This window comes from Peromyscus leucopus, chromosome 3 (assembly GCF_004664715.2).
Source record: "Peromyscus leucopus breed LL Stock chromosome 3, UCI_PerLeu_2.1, whole genome shotgun sequence".
Classification (NCBI taxonomy): domain Eukaryota; kingdom Metazoa; phylum Chordata; class Mammalia; order Rodentia; family Cricetidae; genus Peromyscus; species Peromyscus leucopus.
Window position 1 is genome coordinate 87,558,962 of NC_051065.1, and position 22,985 is coordinate 87,581,946.

General features: G+C 44.4%; 1 protein-coding gene across 2 annotated transcripts in view; it reads right to left on the reverse strand.

The window, feature by feature from the left end:
• Positions 1-638: 638 nt before the first annotated feature.
• Positions 639-22,985, reverse strand: part of Smyd1 (SET and MYND domain containing 1) — a 48,365-nt gene continuing 26,018 nt past the window's right edge. The window contains exons 5-10 of one of the 2 annotated variants that reach the window (XM_028860219.2): positions 22,316-22,354; positions 12,219-12,408; positions 5,298-5,390; positions 3,354-3,517; positions 1,717-1,885; positions 639-984 (exon numbers count right to left, since the gene is read on the reverse strand). In XM_028860219.2, the coding sequence (XP_028716052.1) occupies positions 826-984; positions 1,717-1,885; positions 3,354-3,517; positions 5,298-5,390; positions 12,219-12,408; positions 22,316-22,354 (814 nt within the window). In that variant the 3' untranslated portion in view covers positions 639-825. The remainder of the gene's footprint in view (positions 985-1,716; positions 1,886-3,353; positions 3,518-5,297; positions 5,391-12,218; positions 12,409-22,315; positions 22,355-22,985) is intronic. The other variant, XM_028860220.2, reaches the window with a different exon arrangement.

Below are 22,985 nucleotides of genomic sequence, written 5' to 3' on the forward strand. Positions count from 1 at the left end.
ACACACACACACACACACACACACACACACACACACACCCCACAAGGGGCTCCAGGCTTGGTGAGTAGAACCAGACAGGGAAAAATTCCTTCTCTGTGAGTTCTGGAGTTATTTCTAAAAGTATGCTTCAAGCTCAGACTAGGAATTGAGATCACAGGTGGTCTGAACAAGGCCCCTGCCTCTTTCTAGGCACCGTCCCAAATGGGTTTCCTGTCTCTGAGTGGATCTCAAAGGGCCAAACACAGCCCAGTCCTTTGTTAATAACTCCACGCCAGCCTGAGGATGCAGGACATCATCCATCCCAGTCTGCCAACCCTAAATATTCCCAGGCATAGGTGAGACCAGCCGCCCCAGAGACACCGCACAGATAGACAAGCAGTCATCTGAGATTCGAGGTACCTGCCACCCTTAGCTCAGGTGTCACCACAGAAACAGAAAAAAGAAGAAAAAAAAAAAAAAGAACACACACACACACACACACACACAGAGAGAGAGAGAGAGAGAGAGAGAGAGAGAGAGCACACACACACACACACACACACACACACACTCACCTCCTCTAGACCCCTCTCCATAGAGTTCGCCATTACGTTTACTATTATGCTGTGCCTTTTTTGTTTACATTTGTCCTTCTAGCCCAATTATAGTTGGGCTTCTTTATTAAATAGATGATGCAACCTAGCACCTGACACAAACAGAAAGAGTTGGTCTGGGGTGAGATAGAGCTAAGCCAAGTTGAACTGAACCAAAATGACAGTGGGGGACCCAGGGTAATGATCTCCCCAGCTCCCCAACCACACTGCCCCCCACTCTCCCACAAGGTCCTCATTGCTTCTTATGGAACAGAGCCGGGGCTGGTTCATTGCTGGGCTCAGCCATGACCTGCATGGGCTGGTTGTTCAGGGCAGCCTCCCGCATCTTGTGGTACATGAACTCATTCTGGCGGAACATACGCAGCTCCATCTCTGTCTGCACCCTCATGGCCTGTGGGACACAGAGAACATTGCATTGAGCGACACAGTCCCATGGCACGGTCCTGCCGCATCTTTGCATAAATGACCCCTGGTCAGTAACTCTATCCATCCAGAAACAAGTGTGTGTGAGAGAGCAGAGGGAGGGGGAGGGGCACCATTGTAGACGGATGGTGTAGCAGCCTGCCTAGCATCATAGGGAGAGGGAGAGGGAGAGGGACCCGTGAGACGGTAGCTGCAAAGTCGTTTTCCCCAGAGAATGCTTCTTCTCACTGTCGGCTGAGGACCGGGATCTGAGCCCTGGACCCTGACCTCTGTGCTTGTAGGGCCTCAGTAAATGGACTTAACCACAGCGGGTTGGGAAGATTATAGCGAATAACACACAACAGAGTCTTTGTTCTCCCACATATCTACTCAGAATATTCAGAAGGGCTAGCTAGCTGTTCAGAGGCTCAGGACACCACAGTAGGTAAGACTGACAGAGACTGCCTTTGACAAGCTTAAGATACTAGATACAAAATTAGCCATCTCTGACCTTACCATCAAACCACTCCCCTCCCTCGGGCCTCTGTTTCCTCATATGTAACATGAGGAAAGTATGTAAAGCTAAAGCATTCCAAGTTCCTTTCTGGTCTGGCTAGCAGTCTACAGACTTCCATAAAGCAAAGTCCAGATGAGCCAGGACTCCCATCTCAAGAGACCTTCAAATAAGACAGCGACCGCCCACGCCCAGGATGCTGTTTACCTCTAAGTCCTTGGTGATAGGGTGGGAGGGTCCGTGTGTCACCAGGAGAATGGCATAGGCTTTGCAGATCATCCCGTGCCCCACTTCGATGTGGCCAGCATGCCAGTTGGTCAGCCCTGCCCGCATCACAGCCATGCCCAGCTGGGCGTTGTTAGGGTGGTAGAGCTTCCTGCAGAGGCACAGGAAGTAAACAGGACTCACCATCCCAAGCTTCCTTACATCTGTACAGCACAGAACAACTCCTAAAAGCACTCTGCCCGATGGCGTTGTCAATGTGACGTAACCTAGCATCCCTTGGGGAAAGAGTCTCAATGAGGAATCTTCTAGATTAGGTTGGCTATGGGTATGTTTGTGGGCAACCGTCGTGAGGACCTGTGGTTAGCACCATTCCCTGAGCAGGAGACCCTAAACTTTGTAAGAGCAAGCTTGCATGCATTCGTTCATTGCTCTCTGCTCCTGAGCATGGGTGTGATGTGACCTCAGCGTCCCTGCAGTGGTGGACTGTGACCTGGAACTGTGAGCTAAAATAAACCCTTCCTCTGCTAAGCTGACTTGTCAGGGTATTCTGTCACAGCAAATGGAAATGACGCCAAAGCCAGTGCTCTCGCTGATCAAGTCCGCCTGTCTTCCCACTGGTGCTGTGAGGCACCCCCGGCTTGTTGTGGGGTTCTGAAATCCACAGAGCTGACCAGTGTTCTACACAGTGAGGCCAGGAGAGTTGGGACCTGGACCACCAAGCCCCTTAAGGCTTCATGGACAAAGAGGGCCACAGCTGTACTCTGAGCCTGAGCCCAGGGAGCCAGGTACCATCTGGAGCACCCCCAGTTTTCTGGGGAACATGAAAAGAAGCTCAAGGCGGGAAGTCTAACTTCAGTGTCCTTCCTGGGACTGCGCCGTATTTTTCTTCTCCTGGCAGGGCCCTTTCCTAGCATGCTGGTCCATTTACCTGCATTTTTTTAATGAGCAGCGTCCTACAGAAAAGCCTTCTTATGACAACTTACTCATCTGATCAGAAACACAAATTCCTACGCTAATGTGAACATAGAGGCAAGAGAGAACATTGGTGGAGGGGAAATGAGGAAGCAGCATATTATCATGTATAAGCAAGAATGGCCTCTCTCTCTCTTCATAGCAGAGCTGTGAAAAATATATGCATGTATATGTATACACATGCACACATACTTATGTGTCTATATGTACACACATGTGTACATATGTAAAGACATACATAATGCAAATATATTGCTATGTTTTGGGTAAGTACCCACCCCCAAGGCCAATGTGTTATGGGGGAGGTCATAGGTTATTAAAGAGAGAATAAAAACCTCTCCAAGCTTTTAAAATTCTCAAGCTTCATTTAGGAAAATGCAAAGCAGAAGATGCCGCTCAAATGACAAATAAGGAAGTAAAAACAAACACGTCAGAGATGACAACCAGGCCTCCTCTGAGTATCACCTCTGACTGTTCAGTCATTACTGCTTGGGACACCACGAGAAAAGCTTAATTTGTAAGGAGAAGTACGACTGTGACCATGGCCATTGGAGGTGTGGGAGGAGCAATCAAATGTGTGCTCTCTTTGGCATCCCTGGAACAGAGGGTTTCCGGGAGACCACCTGAGACCCAGGACCATCACCTACATGTAGCCGTCCACCATCCTCCTGGCATAGTGCGAGGCCTCCTCAAAGGCCTGGAGATAGGAGAGGACCTCGGACACGATGCTCAGCAGCCGGAGCACGTAGAGGTTGGTGTCAGCAAACACTGGTTCCTGCTTCCCCAGGCACTCCCGGCACAGCTTCACTACCTGGAGGGAGACACAGCTTCATCACCACTGTACCAGAGTGGGTGCTTAACTGACGGGTGGACGGCAAGACAGCACCAGACTCACTCTTTGAAAGCTGGAGAAAGAAGGGAACAAACAAGGCTTGTGGTTTGAACTAACAAAACGACCTTCCTGGCTAAGACGCTGGCGTGGGAAACGGTAGGGTTGGGCCAAAAAGATGATACAACAAGGTGAGGAGGTTTGCCTGCTCGAAGTCAGTATGCATCAGAGCTGTGGAAACTACATATGCATATGTGTGTGCCTGTCTACACATGCACTAAACCTGTGTGTATATATGTACATGTATGCATGCCTATGTATAGATACAGACAATGTAAATACATTGATATGGTTTGGGTACGTGCCCACCCCTAAGGCCTATGTGTTCAAGGGTTAGTCATCAGCCTGTGCTGTTGTTGGGAGGTAGATGTGAAGAGAGGAGAGTCAGAGGAATGGAGCCCATGGAGCCCCACCCATGTGGTTCCTGACACATGCCTTTGCCATAGATTCCTTACCATGCATAAAACTTCATTTTCATGGCTTCCTCTCACCTGACAGAACTCATGGAGGGGACAAAGAGAATGTCTTGCATTGGTCACCCTAGTAAGGCTTCATACATGTGCAATGGATGAATCAGTAAAGCAGAAGGAGAAAAGGAATGAAATGAAAGAGACAGGAAGTGAAATTAACCACCAATTAGCACACCCTAGTAACAGTCACCCGTGGCTCATCCAAGCTGCATAATGAGCTTGGTGGGGGAAGCCACTGATTCATGGTGCCTCTGTTCTATTTCAGAATGAATAGGTTCCCGTTGAGGGAGAACTGTCCCAATAAAGCCACCTTGATCAAAGGACCGAGTCAGCGATTGGCTGACTGGGATTAGCCATAGAGATCTTGGAGTACTGAGGAGGTCTGCTAGAAAGGACAGAAAGAGAGAAGGGAGGGTTTCCTGAAGAGGTGCTTGTTGGGGGGGTGAAGGGAGGGTCAGCTGTCCTTAGATTTGTTAGGTCTTTGTCTTAATTTCTGACTCCCAAGTTTTTACCATACTGGAACGATTTAGATGTTCATTACAGATCCCAGCTTAGAGGGAGAGACACAAGAATTGACTTCCAACAAGCTGTTGAGATGAATTCAAAGCAACTTCTCAGGTATGGTGGTGTATGCCTGCGATCCCCATACTCGGGCAGGTAGAGAAGTCAAGACCAGCCTGCATTATATACCAAGGCCTTGTCTCCAAGAACTAACATCATCACCACAGCATCATCACCACAGACCACTTGACTGTACATCGAAAGCCTATGGGAGCTATGAAGCCTTGATGCCTAGATCCCTCGAGCAGAGATTTTAGAAACACTGTCCTGGTTTGAAGAGAGGCACGAGGTGTTTACACAGGCGATTACAGTATAGAGCCAGGTGAGAATCTAGGGGACTTCAGGAGCCAAAGTTGAATGCTTAGCAGACCACTCTCGGTGTCCTCCAAGGCCATTGCACTCTTCCATTTCTGATGGTACCTGAGCTGTCACAGGCCCTCCTCCAGCCCCTAAAACATGGATCCAGCAACGTTTGCTCTCCTTGAACAGATTCCCTTGGGTTGAGCAGTCACTGCGAATACACCTTCAATGGGTACTACGATTGAAGGGTGTGCGAGAAACGGCCTTCCAGGAAACACCACCTGTTCAGCAGTCTCCCCTTTTCTGTTCACGATACCTCCCGACTTTCCACCCTCCTCCCCATCACTAGCCTCTGTTAAAAGTGCTCTCACCTCATGATACAAACCCTCAGAGCGAGCCTTGTCTATTTTTTCCAGAGTATCCTTTGAGAGTTGTACCGTCTCCTTCACCACTTCCGGGGAGGGCTAGGAAAGATAGGGGCATCCAGTTTGAGATCACCTCATTGGGCAGCCCATCTTATGTCAGAGTTCCTGAAGGCTGGGAATGTAGTTCCTTGGTAGAACACTCGCCTTGCATGCATAAAACCCAAGCTTCAATCCCATTACTACCAAAACAGAAACAGAAGTAAACTATCTTCAAGTGTCTGCCATCTTTGACATTCACTGTAATGTAGGATCAGAGCCTCGCACATTATAGTGGTCTCATTTCTCCAAGTAGGTAAAGACCCCTGCAGCTTTTCCAAATGCTTTTTCGTGCATCTTCTTCTCGACTTCTTAATTAAGCTTTTTGGTTTTGGAGGACTTCACACGTGCGCACTGTATTCGTATCATTCCCACCCTTCTCCCTACTTCCATCCCTCCCGTCTTTCCCCACTCCCTCTCGGTGTTGCTCACAAGTGCTTGGGGATGACCACTTGGCTTGAATAACTTATCAGGAAGCTCATCCCTGGGGAAAACTGATTCTCCCTCTCCCAGCAGCCATTGACAGCCTGTAGCTCTTCATCTAGGGACAAGGCCTTATACGAGTTGCCCTGTCCACACTGGTATATTGACTGTTGTCTTTATGCAAGTTTTGCCTAGGCAACCACATGAGATTTAATGGGTACAGCTTCCCTGTCACATCTAGAAGACACTCTCTCACAGCAGGCATCCTGGTTCTCTGGCTCTTACAATCTTCCTGCTCCCCTTTCTGTAATTTGCCCTGAGCCTTGGGTGTAGGGACTGCATCGCAGGTATATCATTTGGGGTTGGTCACCCCACAGTCATGTATGCTCTGCATTTTGACCAGTTGACTGTCATAGACTCTCTCAGCACCAAAAAAAAAAAAAAGTTTCTTTGATGAGGAATGAGAACTACACTCATTTGAATATAAGGATCAATATTTAGAGTACAGTTAGAAATTATACTGGTTTAGGAAAGTAGTAGGTTCCCCTCTGGGGTCTGTGATTTCTCCAGCCATGAGTGGCTGGCTGGATTTACAGTGTCAGACATGAATTCCTTCTGAGTGATCAGGCCTTAAGTCCAATCTGTTGTTTACCACCAAGACAAAGTTGGCACTATTGTGTCACCGAGGATATCTCGCTGGGCCAGTCGTTGTTGTTTGTAGGCTTCCCGTGTTTGCAGAACTACCAATAGTTTTTCTCCCTTGGAAGACTGCATAGCATCTTCCAGCTCAGTCCCTCCAAGTCTTGTGTCTGAAGTCTGTAAAAACTTCTGTAAGAGGGTCTTACCTTCGAGTGCTGGGAGACAACCAGGGGCAATGGCAGTGGCCTGTACTGTTTTGGGAGGCTATTGGTCATTCCTAACATCTCAAATGGAGGTTTCCTGTATGTGGCACTGGAGTTTTTGTTAGACAGTCTACAGGGGTTTTTTTTGGGGGGGGGGAGCATTATCACTCAAAATTGGGTAACTCTATTTAAACCACACACACACACACACACACACACACACACGAGCGCATTTTCAATATGGATTGTTAAATAGGCTTGTGCAACCTGAGCTAGGCCTGTTTTTTTCTTTTCAATTAAGTGTGTGTATGTGTCTATGTGAGTGTATGCCAGGTGTGTGCACATGCCTCTAGAGGTCAGAAAAGAGCATTGGATTCCAGGGAGCTGTGAGCTGCCCAACATGGGTGCTAGGAATGACACTCGGGTCTTCTGGAAGAGCAGCAAGCACTCTTACCCACTGAGCCTTCTCTCCAGCTCCCTCTTCACACTTTGGTGACAAAGGCTCAGAACCTTGCCACCACCCAGTCCTTGGAAGTCTGGCTCACTGATGGGCTTTTGCACACTTGACAATGACTCCATGTGTGTTTCCTCTGGAATTTTGGACTGGGATCTTGTTGTCTAAAATTCTTTGCTTCAAGTCAGCCACCTAGTCCACAGCTAGGCCTTGTACTTTTGTCTTCAAGAAACCAATAAAATAAAATTACTAAATAATTACTAGCCAGGACAGGAGTAAAGCTGAGGGCCTGATCCAAAAATCATATTTCAGTGGCCACTGGAGCTTACTAAGAGGGCTCTTCTGATTATGGTCATGCAGACCCTCCAACTGTCTTAGCATGCAGCCATTAGTCATTCCTTAATCGAAAGGATAGCATGAGAGGCTTTTGTCAGCTCTCTGAAAGCCGGACTCATCTGGCTTCCCACATTAGACAGACTAAGCAGTCTAGTGATCTTGCTAAAGCCTTTCAAACTTGGTTTTGGTATATGAGATAAGGAAGTACCACAGTTACCAAAACAGTTCCCATGAGGATACAGTTAGTTTTTTGGTTTTTAGTTTGTATGTTTGTTTGTTTGTTTGTCTGTCTGTCTGTTTTGATGGGGGAGGGAGTGCCAAATGTCTCAAACTCCAAAGAAGGAGATGGAGAAGCAAGAGGAGAAAAGGGAGAGCTAGAAGAGAGGCCCCAAGAGCTAGATGAAGCAGCAGGAGGAGGAGCCAGGTGAATGGGAGGGGCTAGAGAAGGGGCGGGGCTAAAAGAGAAGGGGAGAAGCAGCTACAGCAGGAGGCAGAGAAGAAGGAAAAGGACAGAGTTAGGAAGGATGCTTGTTCCTGATCTTGGAAAAGTAGCATTGCAGGATAGAGAAAAAGAAAAATCTGATCAGCCTAAACAGACAGTCCAGAGGTGCAACCGAAGGCGGTGTTTTATATTTTGTTTTTATTTTCTCATTTAAAACTTTCGGTTTGCGTTTCCTAGGGGTTACTGTGCACACAGGAAGCAGGTAGTATAACTTCTGGTACTGACTGACAGTCATGCTAGTGTGCTGACCATGGGATCGCTTACAGGGCTGCCGTAAAGTGTTAAAAGGAAGAGAAAGGAAACAGCCAAGCTTGGCATGGTGGCTCAGTCCTGTAGTTACAGCCCTTGGGAGGCTGAGGCAGGAGAGCCAGGAGTTCAAGGTCCTCCTTGGCTATACAGCAAGTGCAGGCCAGCCTGGGCTTCATGAGACACTGTCTCATAAAAAACAGAACAAGACAGTTGTGATGACACAGTATATAGTTCAAGCTGAGGGGAACACTGTTAAACTCATCCAGCTTTCCATTTTACAGACAAGGAAACAGAGGTCCCAAAGGAAGAGATTTGCCCAGGCTCAGACATTCAGGGTTATAGCTGGAACTAGAGAACAGACTTCCTCATTCTTTCTCGGCTTTTTGTTGTTGTTGGTGTTGTTGCTGTTCTATTTGTTTTTACATTCTTACTACATTGTAATGACTTTTTAAAAAAGGTATGACAGCCGAGCATGTCACACACCTGCAGGCCCAACACTGGGAAGGCTGAGATGGAGGATGATGAATTAGAAGCCAGTCTGAGCTAAATAATGAGTTCAAGACAGCTCAAGCCACAGACAGACTTTACCTCAAATTAATTCGTTAATCTTTCCTGTCCAAATGTTTAGATTGAGTTAATTTTTTTAAAGATAGATATGTATTTTATGTATATGAGAGTTTCATCTACATGTATATCTGCACACCAAAGATGGCATCGGATCCCATTACAGACAGTTGTGAGCCACCGTGTGGGTGCCAGAAATTGAACTCAGGTCCTCTGAAAGAGCAGCAGTGTTCTTAACTGCTGAGCCATCTCTCCACGCCCAGGTTGAGTTACTTTTATTTTGAGTTCATTTGTTTACTTTAATAAAGAACCCAATTTAAGGCCAGCAAGATGGCTCAATGGGTAAAGACACTTGCCACCAAACCTGGTGACCTGAACTTAATCCCTGGGACACACATGGTAGAAGAGGAGAGCCGACTCCCGCACGTTGTCCTCTTGATCTCCACATACACACACACACACACACTTACATACATGCATACACACACACACACACACACACACACACACACACACACACATACATACATACATACATACATACATATATATACACACATAAATAAATGTAGTTTTTGGTTTTTGTCTGTTTGGGGGGGTTGTTTTTGAGACAGGGGGTTGTTTTCTCTCTATTATGTAGCTCTGTCTGTCCTGGAACTCACTATGTAGATCAAGCTGGCCTCAAACTCATAGAGACCCACCTGCTTCTACCTCCATGAACTTAAAGGAATGTCCCACCACACTCAGGCAATAAATGCAATGTAAAAAAAATTTTTTTTGGCTTTTTCGAGACAGGCTTTCTCTGTGTGGCCCTGGCTGTCCTGGAACTTGCTCTGTAGACCAGTCTGGCCTCTAACTCAGAGATTCGCCTGGCTCTGCCTCCCAAGTGCTGGGATTAAAGGCGTGCACCACCACTGCCCAGCTTCAATTTAAATTTTTTTAAACTGGAAAATCCAATATGGTGTTTAAGAAATGTCAGAAAGATTTTGCTTTGAATCTAGTTAAGTTCAAGCAGAAATCATCAATCTTTTATCAGAGACACGTCAACTTGAGAGACATCGGCATGTTATCACTACTAGCCACCTATCTATTGTGACAGAGTAGGACCTGAGACCACCCATCACCTTCTGAACTTTGGAAACCCACCAAAAATATATAGAGAGACCTAAACTACTCTGTGTTGTATAATTTTGAAAGGAGGAAAAGAGGATCTTGTCTACTTACAAAAACACATAACTGAGTGGCAGAATGATTGAGTTAGGAGACACATGCTCAGGGCCAGTGTCTGGGGCTCATGGCTAACACATGATGTCCTCTGGTGCTAAAAGGGCAGGATGAAGGTGGGTGTGGTCCCTTAGTCTCTCTGTAGTGTCCAAAGCATTGTGCACAAATACTAACAGTATGTAAGTCCCAGAATACAACACCTTTGATTCTGTGAAAAGGAGATTGTTTCTGTAAAAAACAAAAAACCCATAATCTTTGGCCCCAGCTACTCTCTCTCCTGCATGGGAGGACTGACTCAATTTCTCTACCTCATGCTTCATTGATCTTCATTGTAAGGTCACAGCTTCCTTCTATTTCTTTCTGCATAGATACTGACTTTGCTTGCATGCCAACATGTGCATGCCTGTTCCTTTTAATTTTCATAGCATGGTAAACAGGCATGATGTTATGAATTGAATGCCATCATCCTCTCAAAATTTGTACATTGAAGTCCTAAGCCCCAAGACCCCAGAATGCAGCCTTACTTGGGAGTAGCATCCTTGTGGATACAGTTCCTTTAAGTGAGGTCATGTGGAATGAAGTGGGGTGGATCTCTAACCCAACACAACCGGTGACCTTACAAAAAGAAGACTGACAGCAAAGGGAAGCTGTAAAGAGACACCAGGAGAGAGCTTCCTAGGAGCGCAGGAGAAACATCTAGAATAGATCCTGCCCGCATGGCCTGTCAACCACTGAGTTGTGGGCCTCTGGCCCTCAGGTCTGTAAGACAGGTTACACTGAGTTTACACTACCCAGTTTGGGGCATCGAACATAGCAACTCTAGCAATCTAACATATGTACATGACATCCTTGGGCCCCTTAACTCATTTCCCCTGAGGAACAGATTTCACTGCAGACCTGCATCTAGACACCGCTTCACGCATTTGAATGGTTTAGGGCATTTCTTCTGTGCATATATTTCCATATGTGTGTTGATTTGAGGGGTTCTTCCCCCCCCCAGTGTTTTATTGTTCCTAAAAGCACCACCACAGTCTATTTTTACCATGTATCTTATAACAAATGTGTAGGTGTCTTTTCTGGGTAGATACTTAGAAGTGGAACTTCTTGGTGAAAATGTTTATATGATATATTAAGAATACAAGTAAGTTATTGGCCATAAAACTGTGTAGAGCAGCCCAGGGATGAAAAGGAGAGATGCTCAGGAGTGGGCAGGAGGTGGATGGGGGTGTTTTATAAACATTAATGAGCACATACCCCACTAGGTAATGGAGCCATGAGACAGGTCATGTGACGAGCACCCTGGAATTCACCAGCACCTCTGCTCTGACCAGGAGCACATTCCTCCTACACACAGCACTCAGAGGGAAGTTTAGAAGTTCATATATGTGTGTCCCACAGACACCATCCGAGTACCAGTAATACAGAAGCATCCCGTTAACCTCTTGCGTACTTCTGTTGAGACCTCCTTACTGGGAGAAGAGGAAGCCTTGCAGACACTTTTTCCCACTCTGACTTGGTGGCCAGTTATTTTGTTCCCGGAGCTTTTTCCCCTTGTCGCTCTAATCACAGATCTAGAAACTTCCTGAGCCTTCTGACAGAGTTCTCCCAACACTGAGAACAGTACCCCCATGCCTGTGCTGACTCACCCTCCACCCCTGTGTACTCCAAGGGAGGAACAGATGAGCACGGATTGGCACCCTCTCTGGTTTGGGCTTCTTGTTTATACTGTTTGTAAGTGTCTAAATATTTCAGCTCTGTTTTTGGCATGTGGCTTTAACTGGACACCCTGGCATCTGGCATCTCAGCTCTCTCTCAGCTCAGCTGAGCTCCTGGCATCCCCTTGGCAAGCCCACCCCATCTCCATAGTACCCATCTCTACAGAACTAGGAAAACCATATTCAAATCCCTTTGCCTATTGAACTTCGATCTCTGAAGTTCTCCATATTACTTAACCTGCACAAGGGCAGGGTGGGGAGTTGAACCCTGCTGGGTGCCTGGGTGCCAGCCCTTTTGTACGGGTCATCTTGTTCAGTGTTCATAATAACAGTACAGTCAGGCCATTGGTCTCCTTTCCCAGAGAAGACTGGCTTCTTCAAACTTCCCCCACCTTGCCTCAGCTGGGCCCTGCCCGCCCTGCTCTGTGCTCCATCCCATGCCTTCTCCTCAAGGATAGAAGCCCCACCCTTGCCCAGCTCCCAGGAAGGCAGCCTGGGCCCCTGAAGCAGAGTTGTGTGTACCTTGGGGTCTTCCTTCACTGCCTGGAAGAGGTCGTCCTTCAGCCCCTTCTGGCAGTGTTCACAGGAACAGTCAAAGTAGTACTGCTTCCTCAGCTGCTGCCTGCGCTCCTCGCTGAGGTGGAGGAAGTCGATGTAAGACACTGTCAGCTCCTCACCTTCTGAGATCTTGCCCAGGGCCCGGAGTTCAATTCTGGAGCAGGACAAAAGGGAGTCAACAGAACCCATGCGCATCAGCGTTCTCCAGGGGTTCCAGGAACCCAGCCTCAAAGGCAACAGATTCCACTGTTGTCCATGAGACAGTTCCATGAGAAAATGCCCATCCCTCCAGAAAGCTCACAACCTAAAGCAGAGTTATTGCGCTCATTTGATGTCACATCAGCTCCGTTCAGTTAACTTTTCTGGAATCGGTTCAAATAGAAGCCCCATGAAGGACTGGGCTTGGTCTTAAAGCTCTTCACAACCTCAACGCCTACAGTTTCATACACTCGGTTACTGATCTATATCAGGATGGGAATAATAACAAAGAGAAAACAAGACCAGATCCAAAAATCACTTCCATAGTTTGGAGATCACATCCTCTGTAACACACATGCTGACCTGCCGCCATCTTGGCCCGTTCTGTGCTAGACCTTAAGCCCCTTGTCCATTACGCTTCCGTTCAACGGTTCAGCCTACAGTATGTAGGGAATTTGTGCTCACTGAAGACCACCAAAGGAATCTGAACATAAAAAGGCAGGGGCCATTAGCCTGACTCACTTTCGTGCTTGTTGGAAGGTGGTGCTAACTGATTGTTAGCAGCAGTATCTCTTTCTCTCTTTCTTCTTCCTTCCTTCCTTCCTTCCTTCCTTCTCTCTTCCTCCTCCTCTTCCTCTCTCTCTCTCTCTCTCTCTCTCTCTCTCTCTCTCTCTCTCTCTCTTTTAGACAAGGTTTCTCTGTGTAACTACCCTGGCTGTCCTGGAATTCACTCTGTAGACCAGGATGGCCTCAAATAACAACAGTATCTTAATTTTATTTATTGTTTTCTCTCAGCCTGAGCCTGGCCTTCCAGTTACTCAGAAAACTACTCACCTTACTGTATAATAATACAGAAGGTGCTGAAGTTAAAAGGCACGTGAACAACTGACACCGGTCCAGCTAAGCCAGCACAGTGCCTCTCAGCCATGTGCTTTCCACCACCACAAAGTCAGACTGCGAGAAGAGGAGGAAGAGGTGGAGGAAGAGGAGGAGGAAGGGGTGGCAAGGCCTGTAGGCTCAGTTCTCAACCGTGTTCCAGTATCCCCAGAAGCCCGGAGTCCCACCGCCGGGCAGAGAGTCTTGGTCAGCACTTCCCAGAAAGACTGTCAGGCACCATGTGAAAAGCAAGATCGCAGCACCCTAGAGAGATTCAGAGGCCCCCCTTCCATGTTTTCTGAGAAGATAAATGAAGAAGCAACTACTGAGTGGCAGGGATGTGTGGACCCAGATAGCTGAGGTGACTGCTTAAGATTCCAAAACCTTTGCCATAAGTGGAAGGCATGTACTAATGTCGGGGGCTGCGTGGGAGTGTAGCTCAGTAGAAGAGTGCATACGAAGCATGCATGAAGCCTTGAGTTGGCTCCCAGCACTAAAGACAGGGAAAGAGAGAGAATGGATGTGTATAAAAACAACTGAATGGAGCCTTAGAAAGCCTGAATGCCACCCTCCTGTTACTCCGTTGTCCCCTTTGAAAGGGGCAGCGAGAAAGAGTAAGGGCATTATTCATATTCTGTCTTAGAAGATCCAGTTAAACTCCATATCAAAGCAGAAAGGAATCTGCACGTACATGTTACTGATAACACTGTTCTGAGGTAGCCAGTACTGATACACACAGCCCAGATGCCCACTGAGCAGTACAAGGTCAATACTGGCACCCTAACTAGACCCAGTATTTCATGAAGTGCCTTGGTCCAAACGTCCACAGAATGAGTGCAAGGAATGATAACCAGAGAGGCTCAGACATCATCAGAGGAGTGGCTGACCACTGACTTGAGGGCAAGACTGAGCTCCAGAGTGACAGGCTGCCTGTGTTCCTCCCACCCACGTTATAACCTCCAGGCAGAGATGGCATCTGAATATGTGGTCTGCTGCCTTTGCAGACCATTGGCTGTCTGGATAGAGCCCGGTTTAGATGTTAATCCCAAGTGGTGCCAGGCAGCTGGAGCTCTGGCATTCCAGGGACACTTGCCAATTGTCACTAAGAGCTGTAACTAAAGTGACAAAGGACAAATGGGGGAGGAAGAGTGTGTGACCCTGCTCACGGCTCTGCAGAAAATCCTGCTATTTCCAAGCTGTAGAGAACCCTCATTTCACAAAGAAGGCTGTGGACATTAGAGAAATAAGTCATTTCCATCAAGACCCCAGAGCACTGGGCAGACAGCCAAGATTAGCATTCAGGTACCCACTGTGCACTTCAGACTGACGGCAGATAGCTTTCAGCTGCCTCCGGGGCCTGTGATACATGGAGAAGGGCCTTGTTTTTAGGGCTCCACTAATGTTCTAAGATGTTCTATGTGGGCCACTCCTGGGCCAGTGAGGACAGTGGATGGCTAGTGCCTTAATGCAATAGGAAGGCAAATTGGAAGCATTCTTCTACTGAGTTATATCCCCAGCCTCCATATTCTGTGTTTTGGGCATGACATGGTGGTATGTCATGATCCAATGTGGTTCAGTAGCAAATTGGTTGGTACTTTCAGAAACTCTGACTCCCATGCAAGACCTAAGTATCTCAAGTTATTTAAATAGAAATAGTGTGGGGTGGAAAAATCAAGAGCATATGAGTGTGGTGGTGCATGCTGTAATCCCAGCACTCTTGAAGATTATGAGTTTGAGGTCATGCTGGGCTACATGGGAAGCTCAGGGCCATCTTGGGTTATGCAGCAAGACCCTACATCAAGGAAGGAAGGGAGGGAGGGAGGGAGGGAGGGAGGGAGGGAGGGAGGGAGGGAGGGAGGGAGGAGTGGGGAGCAGGTAAGGAAAAAAGGAGGAGAAAAATGAAGGAAGACAAGGAGGAAGGAGAAGGCACAGTGCTGGGGGATGTCTTTCTGTACTCTGTGAATATATGCTGTTCCCGTTGGTTGATTAAATGAAGTTGTATTGGCCTATGGCAAGGCAGCTTAGAGGCAGGCAGGAAATCCAAGCAGTTATACAGAGAGAAGAAAGGAGAAGGAAGAGAGACATGCCAGCCTGCTGCCCAAGGAGCAGCATGCCAGCAGCGCGATAAAGCCACGGCCACGTGACAACATATAGATTAATAGAAATGGGTTGAGTTAAGTTATAATAGCCAGCCAGCAAGAAGCCTGAGCCATAGGCCATACAGTTGATAATTAATATAAGCCTCTGTGTGTTTTTACTTGGGACCAAATGGCAGGACCAGAGAAACTTCTGACTACAGCACAGGAAGAGAGGGAAGGGAGGAAAAAGTTTCCAAAAAATGAATTAACCTTATGCCACTTAATTATGACAATACGCCTGTAATCTCAGCTACTCCAAAGACTAGGCAGTAAGTTCAAGGCCTGCCTGGACAACAGAGGCACACCTGGGCAGATTAGTGATGGATGGTCTCAATAAAAAATAGAGATGGAGCTGAGGATGTAGCTCAGGGGTAGACTGCTTGTCTAACAGCTGAGGCCTTAGGTTCGATCCCTAGAACTGGAAATAAGAAAGAGAGGGTAGAGGTGAGGGAAGGGGAAGGAGGGGATGCATAGATCCCCATCCCATTTTACACTAGAGATGCTTCTCAGTACATAGCAGGGTGTGCCCCAATAAGTCCACAGCACACTGAAAATACTGTAAGCGCATATTTAATACATCTCATGTACTTAGCTTTGCCTGCTCAGAGCACATTCATAGTTAGGCAGAATCAGCTAGCACAAAGCCTGTTTTATAATGAAGGGATGGATGTCTCCCATAGTTGTTCATTGCTATACTAAAGGTGACAAATGTCACAGTTATAGCCTTGCATATTTGTTGTCACCATAAAGCATAAAAGCTGTTAAGTCAAACCACCTCTCGAGAGGAACTGTCTGTATTCAGAATCATGGGTTGAGAGGTGAGCAATGGTTAAAGAAATCACTGCAGGAGCAAGCATTGAAGGCTTCACCCGGCTCCTTCCTCCACCAGCTTCCTGAGGCAGGTCTGCTTCCCCCTGAGCTGCAGATCCCGTCCACTCCAGGACTCTACAGTTCTACAGCGGAGCTAACCAAACTGCAAGCCAGCTACTCATCCAAGTGTTTCTTGCAGACATTAGGAACATAGCCAAGCGCCAAGCAGGCTTAGAACTAGGGAGGACCGGAGAGTTGCTTTCTTGCTGTTGTTTATTTTGTTATTTTTTTGTTGTGTTTTGAAACAAGGTCTTCTATAGCTCAGGCTGTCTCAAGTCCATCTTGTACCCTAGGATGACTTGGAACTCCTGATTCTCCTGCCCTACTGCCCAAGTGCTCAATTTCATGCTTTTGACCTTCACGCTAACAGGTTTGGAACCCCAGCCCAGGACATGGTGAGAGCTGTCCAAAGTCACAAGCAGTACACACAGACACAAATAAACCTACCACTCCAGCTTCTCACGTCAAAGCCCAAACTTTGGAATACAACATTTTGTTTAAATCCAGACACCACTTAAAGGGGTTTTAAGTCCAGCCCAAGCAAAAAAAGCAAAACAAAACAAAAACAAACAAACAAAAAAACCTATGTGGTCATCATTAAAAAAAAAAAAAAAAAAAAAGTCCAGGGGACGTGGAATTTGGGATAACCTAAATTTGTGTTTCCAGGCCATGATCACTCAAAATGGCTCCAGAATAAACTATTTCTTATCCCTTATAAGAGGAGGACTGATAAGTATACACTATTTTGTAAATGTGAGCACTCTAAATATCTTACAACCTATTAAAATGATACTTTTAGGAATATTGAATGTTTTATAAACCTTTATTGATATGAACATAGATTTTGATAAGGATTTCCTTCTAAAACAGATTCTAAATATAGATACCTAAAATAGATATACATTTTTATCCCATTTATATAATGGATAACATAAAATTCATATGATTTCTTCAAAATATTCTTAAAGAACTGTTAAATGTAAATTTTTATTATAATTGGACTATATATAAATTATTAGATATATGTCTACTAAAGATCTCTATGCTAAGTTTCCTTTTCATAATGAGGGTTATAAAAAACATAATCCCTACAAATAGTAATGTTCAAAATCTTGGTTTATTAAAATATATCATATGTATGATTACTTATATAGACTATCTGTCTATAAATGGCTGCGGTTTCTTTATTTTTACATACTGTATTTATTGCCAAATTGGCTTGTAAACAAATGCTCATGTAAACTAAAGTTGTTAACTTGACTGAACTTCATTTTGGCTCATAGTCGAACTACAATTTTAAGAAACAGAATAATGATAAAAGACAGAAAGTGTATTTAATCAAATGTGACCACACAGGTAAAACAAACGGAGATGGCGAATGGCCCTAAAACTTTCTTTGGGACAATTAATATGAGTTTTTAATTTTAAATCTGGGCAGGACAGATGAATCAGCAGTTAAGAGGAGTGGCAGCTTTTCTAGAGGACCTGGGTTCAACTCTCATCACCTGCATGGCTGGTCAGTCCCAGAATCTGGTGCCCTCTTCTGGACTCTGTGGGCACTGCATGCACATGGTACATAGACATACATGCAGGCAAAACATCCAAACACATAAAATAATAAATGATTTAAATCTGCTTCTTAAAGACAAGACTACTCAATCAAACAAATCAAACCATGCATAATCTGACCAAGATGTGATTTCCTCCATCCTTATCCCAATTCTAATTCTATACATGGTCCGTACCACTTGAATATATAGATTAACTTAAAGAGGTGATTGCTCCTACTGCAGAATACATTTTTTCCAAGTAAACAACTACCTTCCCTTGAAATACTAAATTCTTTATTCTGAAGATTAAGAGGATAACTTAGTTTTATTCTTTTAGATTTTTTCTATGTATATATATATGTGAATATATTTACATATATATATGAACACAAACATTTTAAGGATATTTTTGACCATTACTGCCTCTTTAAGAACAATGCATAAACAAACAGGTTTTTCAAGATCCTTATTTTAGCCAGATCTATATAAGGAAAAGAACCCTTAAAAATTATTTTAACTTTAAAAACTACTTTAAGGTTCACCCAGACCTCCTAGAGATTACAGGTCACCTTAGTGTAGTACAACATAATGACATATCTTAAAAATTATTCATCTCTGTTTTTTTTTAGTTTTAAAAAAATAATAATAAAGTTACAGGTGCTAAAGTTATATTACCCTGCTCTGGATGCTTTATCATACTTTTGATACCTCATAAACACTAATAAAAAGTAAATACTTTTCTAACAAGAAAAATTTCAAGCTACAAGTTATAATAACTAGAATCTTTAACAAGTAATTAATTTAAACTTGGTTAAGAAAACAGTCAATTTACTTTACCTGTGTTTATAACTTTTAGAGATCTAAGATATTGTACGTTTTCTGTGATTTAGATAGAGCCTCCTGAGCTTTCATTTAAAATTACCTCACTAAAATTGCTTCCTAAATCTTGTAATAATAATATTAAGATTAAAGTATGTTGTAGAAGGTTGCTTTAAAAAATATAGTTGTGACTTAGTCAAAATCAATGTAAAAACTTATAAAAGTTTTAAGATTAATTCAATACCCTGAGGTAAAATTAATGCTTGATATTCTATGATATTCTTTCAAGGACTGATTTGTTCTTAGTATCCTTTTACTACATGGACATGTAAAACCTGTGATTTAATATGTTTCGAGAGTTATGCCTATTTAGAATATTCCAAACTCAAATAGTGATTATGAAGCATTTCTTGGTGGACAAATGTTTAAATCCGTTTATAAAATGTTGAAAGCCAGGCAGCCCAAGCCTTTCTCAGAGGCCCTGATGAAAGGACAGGAGGAATCTAGTCTGTGTCCTTGCCCAAGGGCAGGCTTAACAAGGTACAGTCTGCGGCTGGGGCCAGAGCCTCAAAGGAGTTAACGTTTCTATTCCTGGGAACTTGACTTTTCTTCCTGAAGAGACTGGAGTTATCAGTCCCAAGGCCACCGTGTGCTGGGTCCATGATACCCTGGAGATATCCTGTGTTCCCTTCATGCAATACTGCTTGATTAGCTTTCTGCTGACTTTGTCCCATTGGATGGTGGCTTTCTGCTGACTTTGTGCTATTTTTCTCCTGCAAATTACTTATAAGATTCTGTACTTCTTAATAAACTTGCTTAGTATAAGACACAGCTTGTGTAAGATCCCAGCTTTTCTAACCTAACTTCTCATCATCTGGTCCTCCCCATCAGGACCCTGTCACTGAGGAATGATGTGTGGATCTAAGTCAATCAAACTTGATGTAGTAGATAAATAATGCATAATATCGTTAAAAAATTAACTTTTGTAACGTATGAGAGAATAAGTTTTTTAAATTTAACTTTAATAATTAAAAATCAATTACAGAGTCTTCCAAAAAGCAAAGACAAGAACCCAGATGATTCTATCAGAAAGAAAAAAAGACACCACATCAAAGACTCCATTCTGATAAAAATCAAGGACTGTATTCAGGAGATAAGAAGCTTCCCCACATCATCTGAGCATATCAATGTGGACTTCAAAATGTTGTGTGATAGTCATCTCCAGTGCCACTGACCAGCGAGTACTCCAAGGTACTAAGTAAGCATTCCTCTCACTTTTTATGTTTCTTACGTATTTTTGAAATTAGTTGTTAAATATTGTTTATGACATCCATTGTTCTACCTGTTATATTTCTAAATGATAAAATAATACTAACCTTGGTCTTAAGGAAGTTAAAATACTGTGCTCCTTCATTTGATCATGCTTTTTGTTTTGACGGTTTGCTTACCCTAAGCCCCACCTTATTCAAAAGTAATGTTTGAAAGATTCAAGCTTTTCATTGTTTTTTTTTAATTTTATTTATTTATTTATTTATTTATTTATTTATTTTTTGGTTTTTTGAGACAGGGTTTCTCTTGTGTAGCTTTGCCTTTCCTGGAACTCACTTTGGAGACCAGGCTGGCCTCGAACTCACAGAGATCCACCTGGCTCTGCCTCCCGAGTGCTGGGATTAAAGGCGTGCGCCACCACCGCCTGGCTTTCATTGTTTTTTATAAATACAGATATATTATAAATACATAAATATACATATTCTCAAGTATAATTTGGACATAACAAAACATCTAGTTTTTAAATTAAACTTTCACTCCATTTATTCTAACTAGAGCTATCCAAAGATTTGGGTTGACTGTTCTTATCCAAGTTAGACAAATGGCATCAATCTCTAATAACAACAGCGTCCATGAAGGTTTACACCTCCAGTACTGATGGTTATTGATTTAATTTGTATCTAAAACGTCTTATAGTACAATTAGCCAGGATTAAAAATTAATTAAACAGTATTTACTTTTTACTAACAAAAAGGGAGAGAATCCTACAATGACTCCTTCTAAAGTCTGATTTCAAACCATTTAAATATAAATAAGATAGTTCATAGAGTACAAATAACTGTAAATACAGGGGGAACTACATAGTCAAACTCATTAAAATATGTAAATTTTGGTTGTTTTAGAAATGTTTGTTTCGAGTTACCTTCACCCCATTAGGCCAAACTTGATTATTTAATTTTAGATATTGTCAGTCTGTGTTACACGCAAGTATTATCTCAGACACAGAGAGTGTAAAAACACATTCAGATCCAGACCACGCTGGAACTGGGTAATGGTTTTGACATGATCCGTGAGTTTTTTTCCTAATGCCCTTTCCCAGCTGTTCCTCTCTCCTGACATCTGCTGTCCTGCCACTACTCAGCCTCATCTAGATCAGATCCTAGGAATGAGCCTTCCTAGCTAGGAGGGACCTTATAATATTTAATAAATAATATGTGCCCCACATGCCCAAAGTGTGGTGCTTGTCGAGAAAGGGGAACTGTGAATGAAGAGAAGCTGAGCCTGCGGAGTCTGACTGGCTGGGTAGAGTTCCGGGGTTGTGGAGCAGCTGGAATGTGGCAGGTCCAGAGGTTAATTACCTTATCTAGGCTAGTTCTAGCCCTCCAGAACAGCCATTCCTTGCCCACCTCTGTGTCAGAACTAACATCCTGTGACTTATAGACAGAAACCTTTTAGAATTTATGTAAGTTAATAAATAAACTAAGCAGACTATTATCTTCTATGAGCCCCAAAGCTAAGAATGTTATTGAATAGCATCTTGGGACTATAGAAAAGCTTCCCCCATCTTACTGTACCTGCCTCTCTGCTGTACCCACCAATGTAATTAAACTTGCCTTGGTCTGTGACTTTCTTTATTCTGCGAAACTATATAAGAAAATAAAAACAAAAACTTCATGAAACTTCTACCATATTGGAACATGGAATTTGGGGTAACCTAAATCTATATTCCTAGGCTGTGAACACTCAAAATGGTTCCAGAATAAACTATCTCTTGTTTCTTTTAAAGAAAAAAAAAAAAATGGTTCAAAGCAAAATGTTACCTAAGCCACGTGTTCATAGTTTTGATCAGTAAAAAGTATACTGTGAATACCTATTTACCAAAATATCACAGCTCTGGGTGTTATTGGCTTGGATGAAAAGCTGGAAAGAACTGTGTGACAGACAATCACACAGTTCTTTGGTGGGTTAGTAGTAAGCATTCTTGTTTCATGGTCAGCAGAGTTCAAGGGAGATAATGGAGTTTGGGGCTGAAATGATGAACTCGAAACTAGAAAGGTTCAAACTTTGAGGTAAAAATAAAGAAGTCAGGAGTGAAAGGCGGGGTGGGGATGGCGGGAGAAAGGAAACAAAACAAAACCAAGACAAGGCAAGTGGTAGGTGCGTGAGGAGGAAGCAGTGAGTTCAAGTGCGTGAAAAGTGGCCATTCGGTGAAGCCAAGACAGTGCAGTGCAGAGCAGAAGACATGACAGCAGCCAAGGAGTCAGGAGGGGCTGGTCCCGGGAAGCCAGGCACGTGAGGGAGATGGGTCAGAGAAACAGGGTGTGTGAGAGGACTGACCCACCTCATCTGCGTGTGAAACATGGATTTCACTGCCTCATGACTGAAAGACAAAACAGACACCCACAGGAAATCAATACCATCGGCTGCTCTGCCACAGCCAGAAGAGTGCACAGCATTCTGGGCTGATGCAACCAGAGCATTGATGGTCACAACCAACTTCCTCCCTCCCCTGCCAGGATGCCGCCTGGTATGGCGGAAAGCACACTGGCACGGTGGAAGGCGTTACAAAATGCGGTGACAGAGGGATCCACTGCTGAACAACTGACTTCCTTTCCCATGGCCTCAGTGTTCCACTCAGAATCCCGTAATGTGGCTGTCACGAGATGACACATTTGAGAACAGACTGCTAAAAAATATAGGGATGTTATTACTGTCGCACTGACAAGCATGATGGATGAGCGTGGCCTCTCTGGATGACTCTCTTGGGGAGAGCTCTGAATTGCATATGTAGAGCTTGCATATTGTTGTGGTTAAAACTGGCCCACTGACACCACGTCCAGGGTTGTTTCCAGGGTGGTGGGCAGACAGGCAAGGACTGCAATGATCTCCTCTCTTGCACAAAAGCCAACAAACCCAGGGAACACATGGCCACTCACAATTAGTAGATGCAAAGAAGCTACAGCAGACCTGAGATGCCCTGCAGTAGGGGCAGTAGGGGTCCACACAGTGAC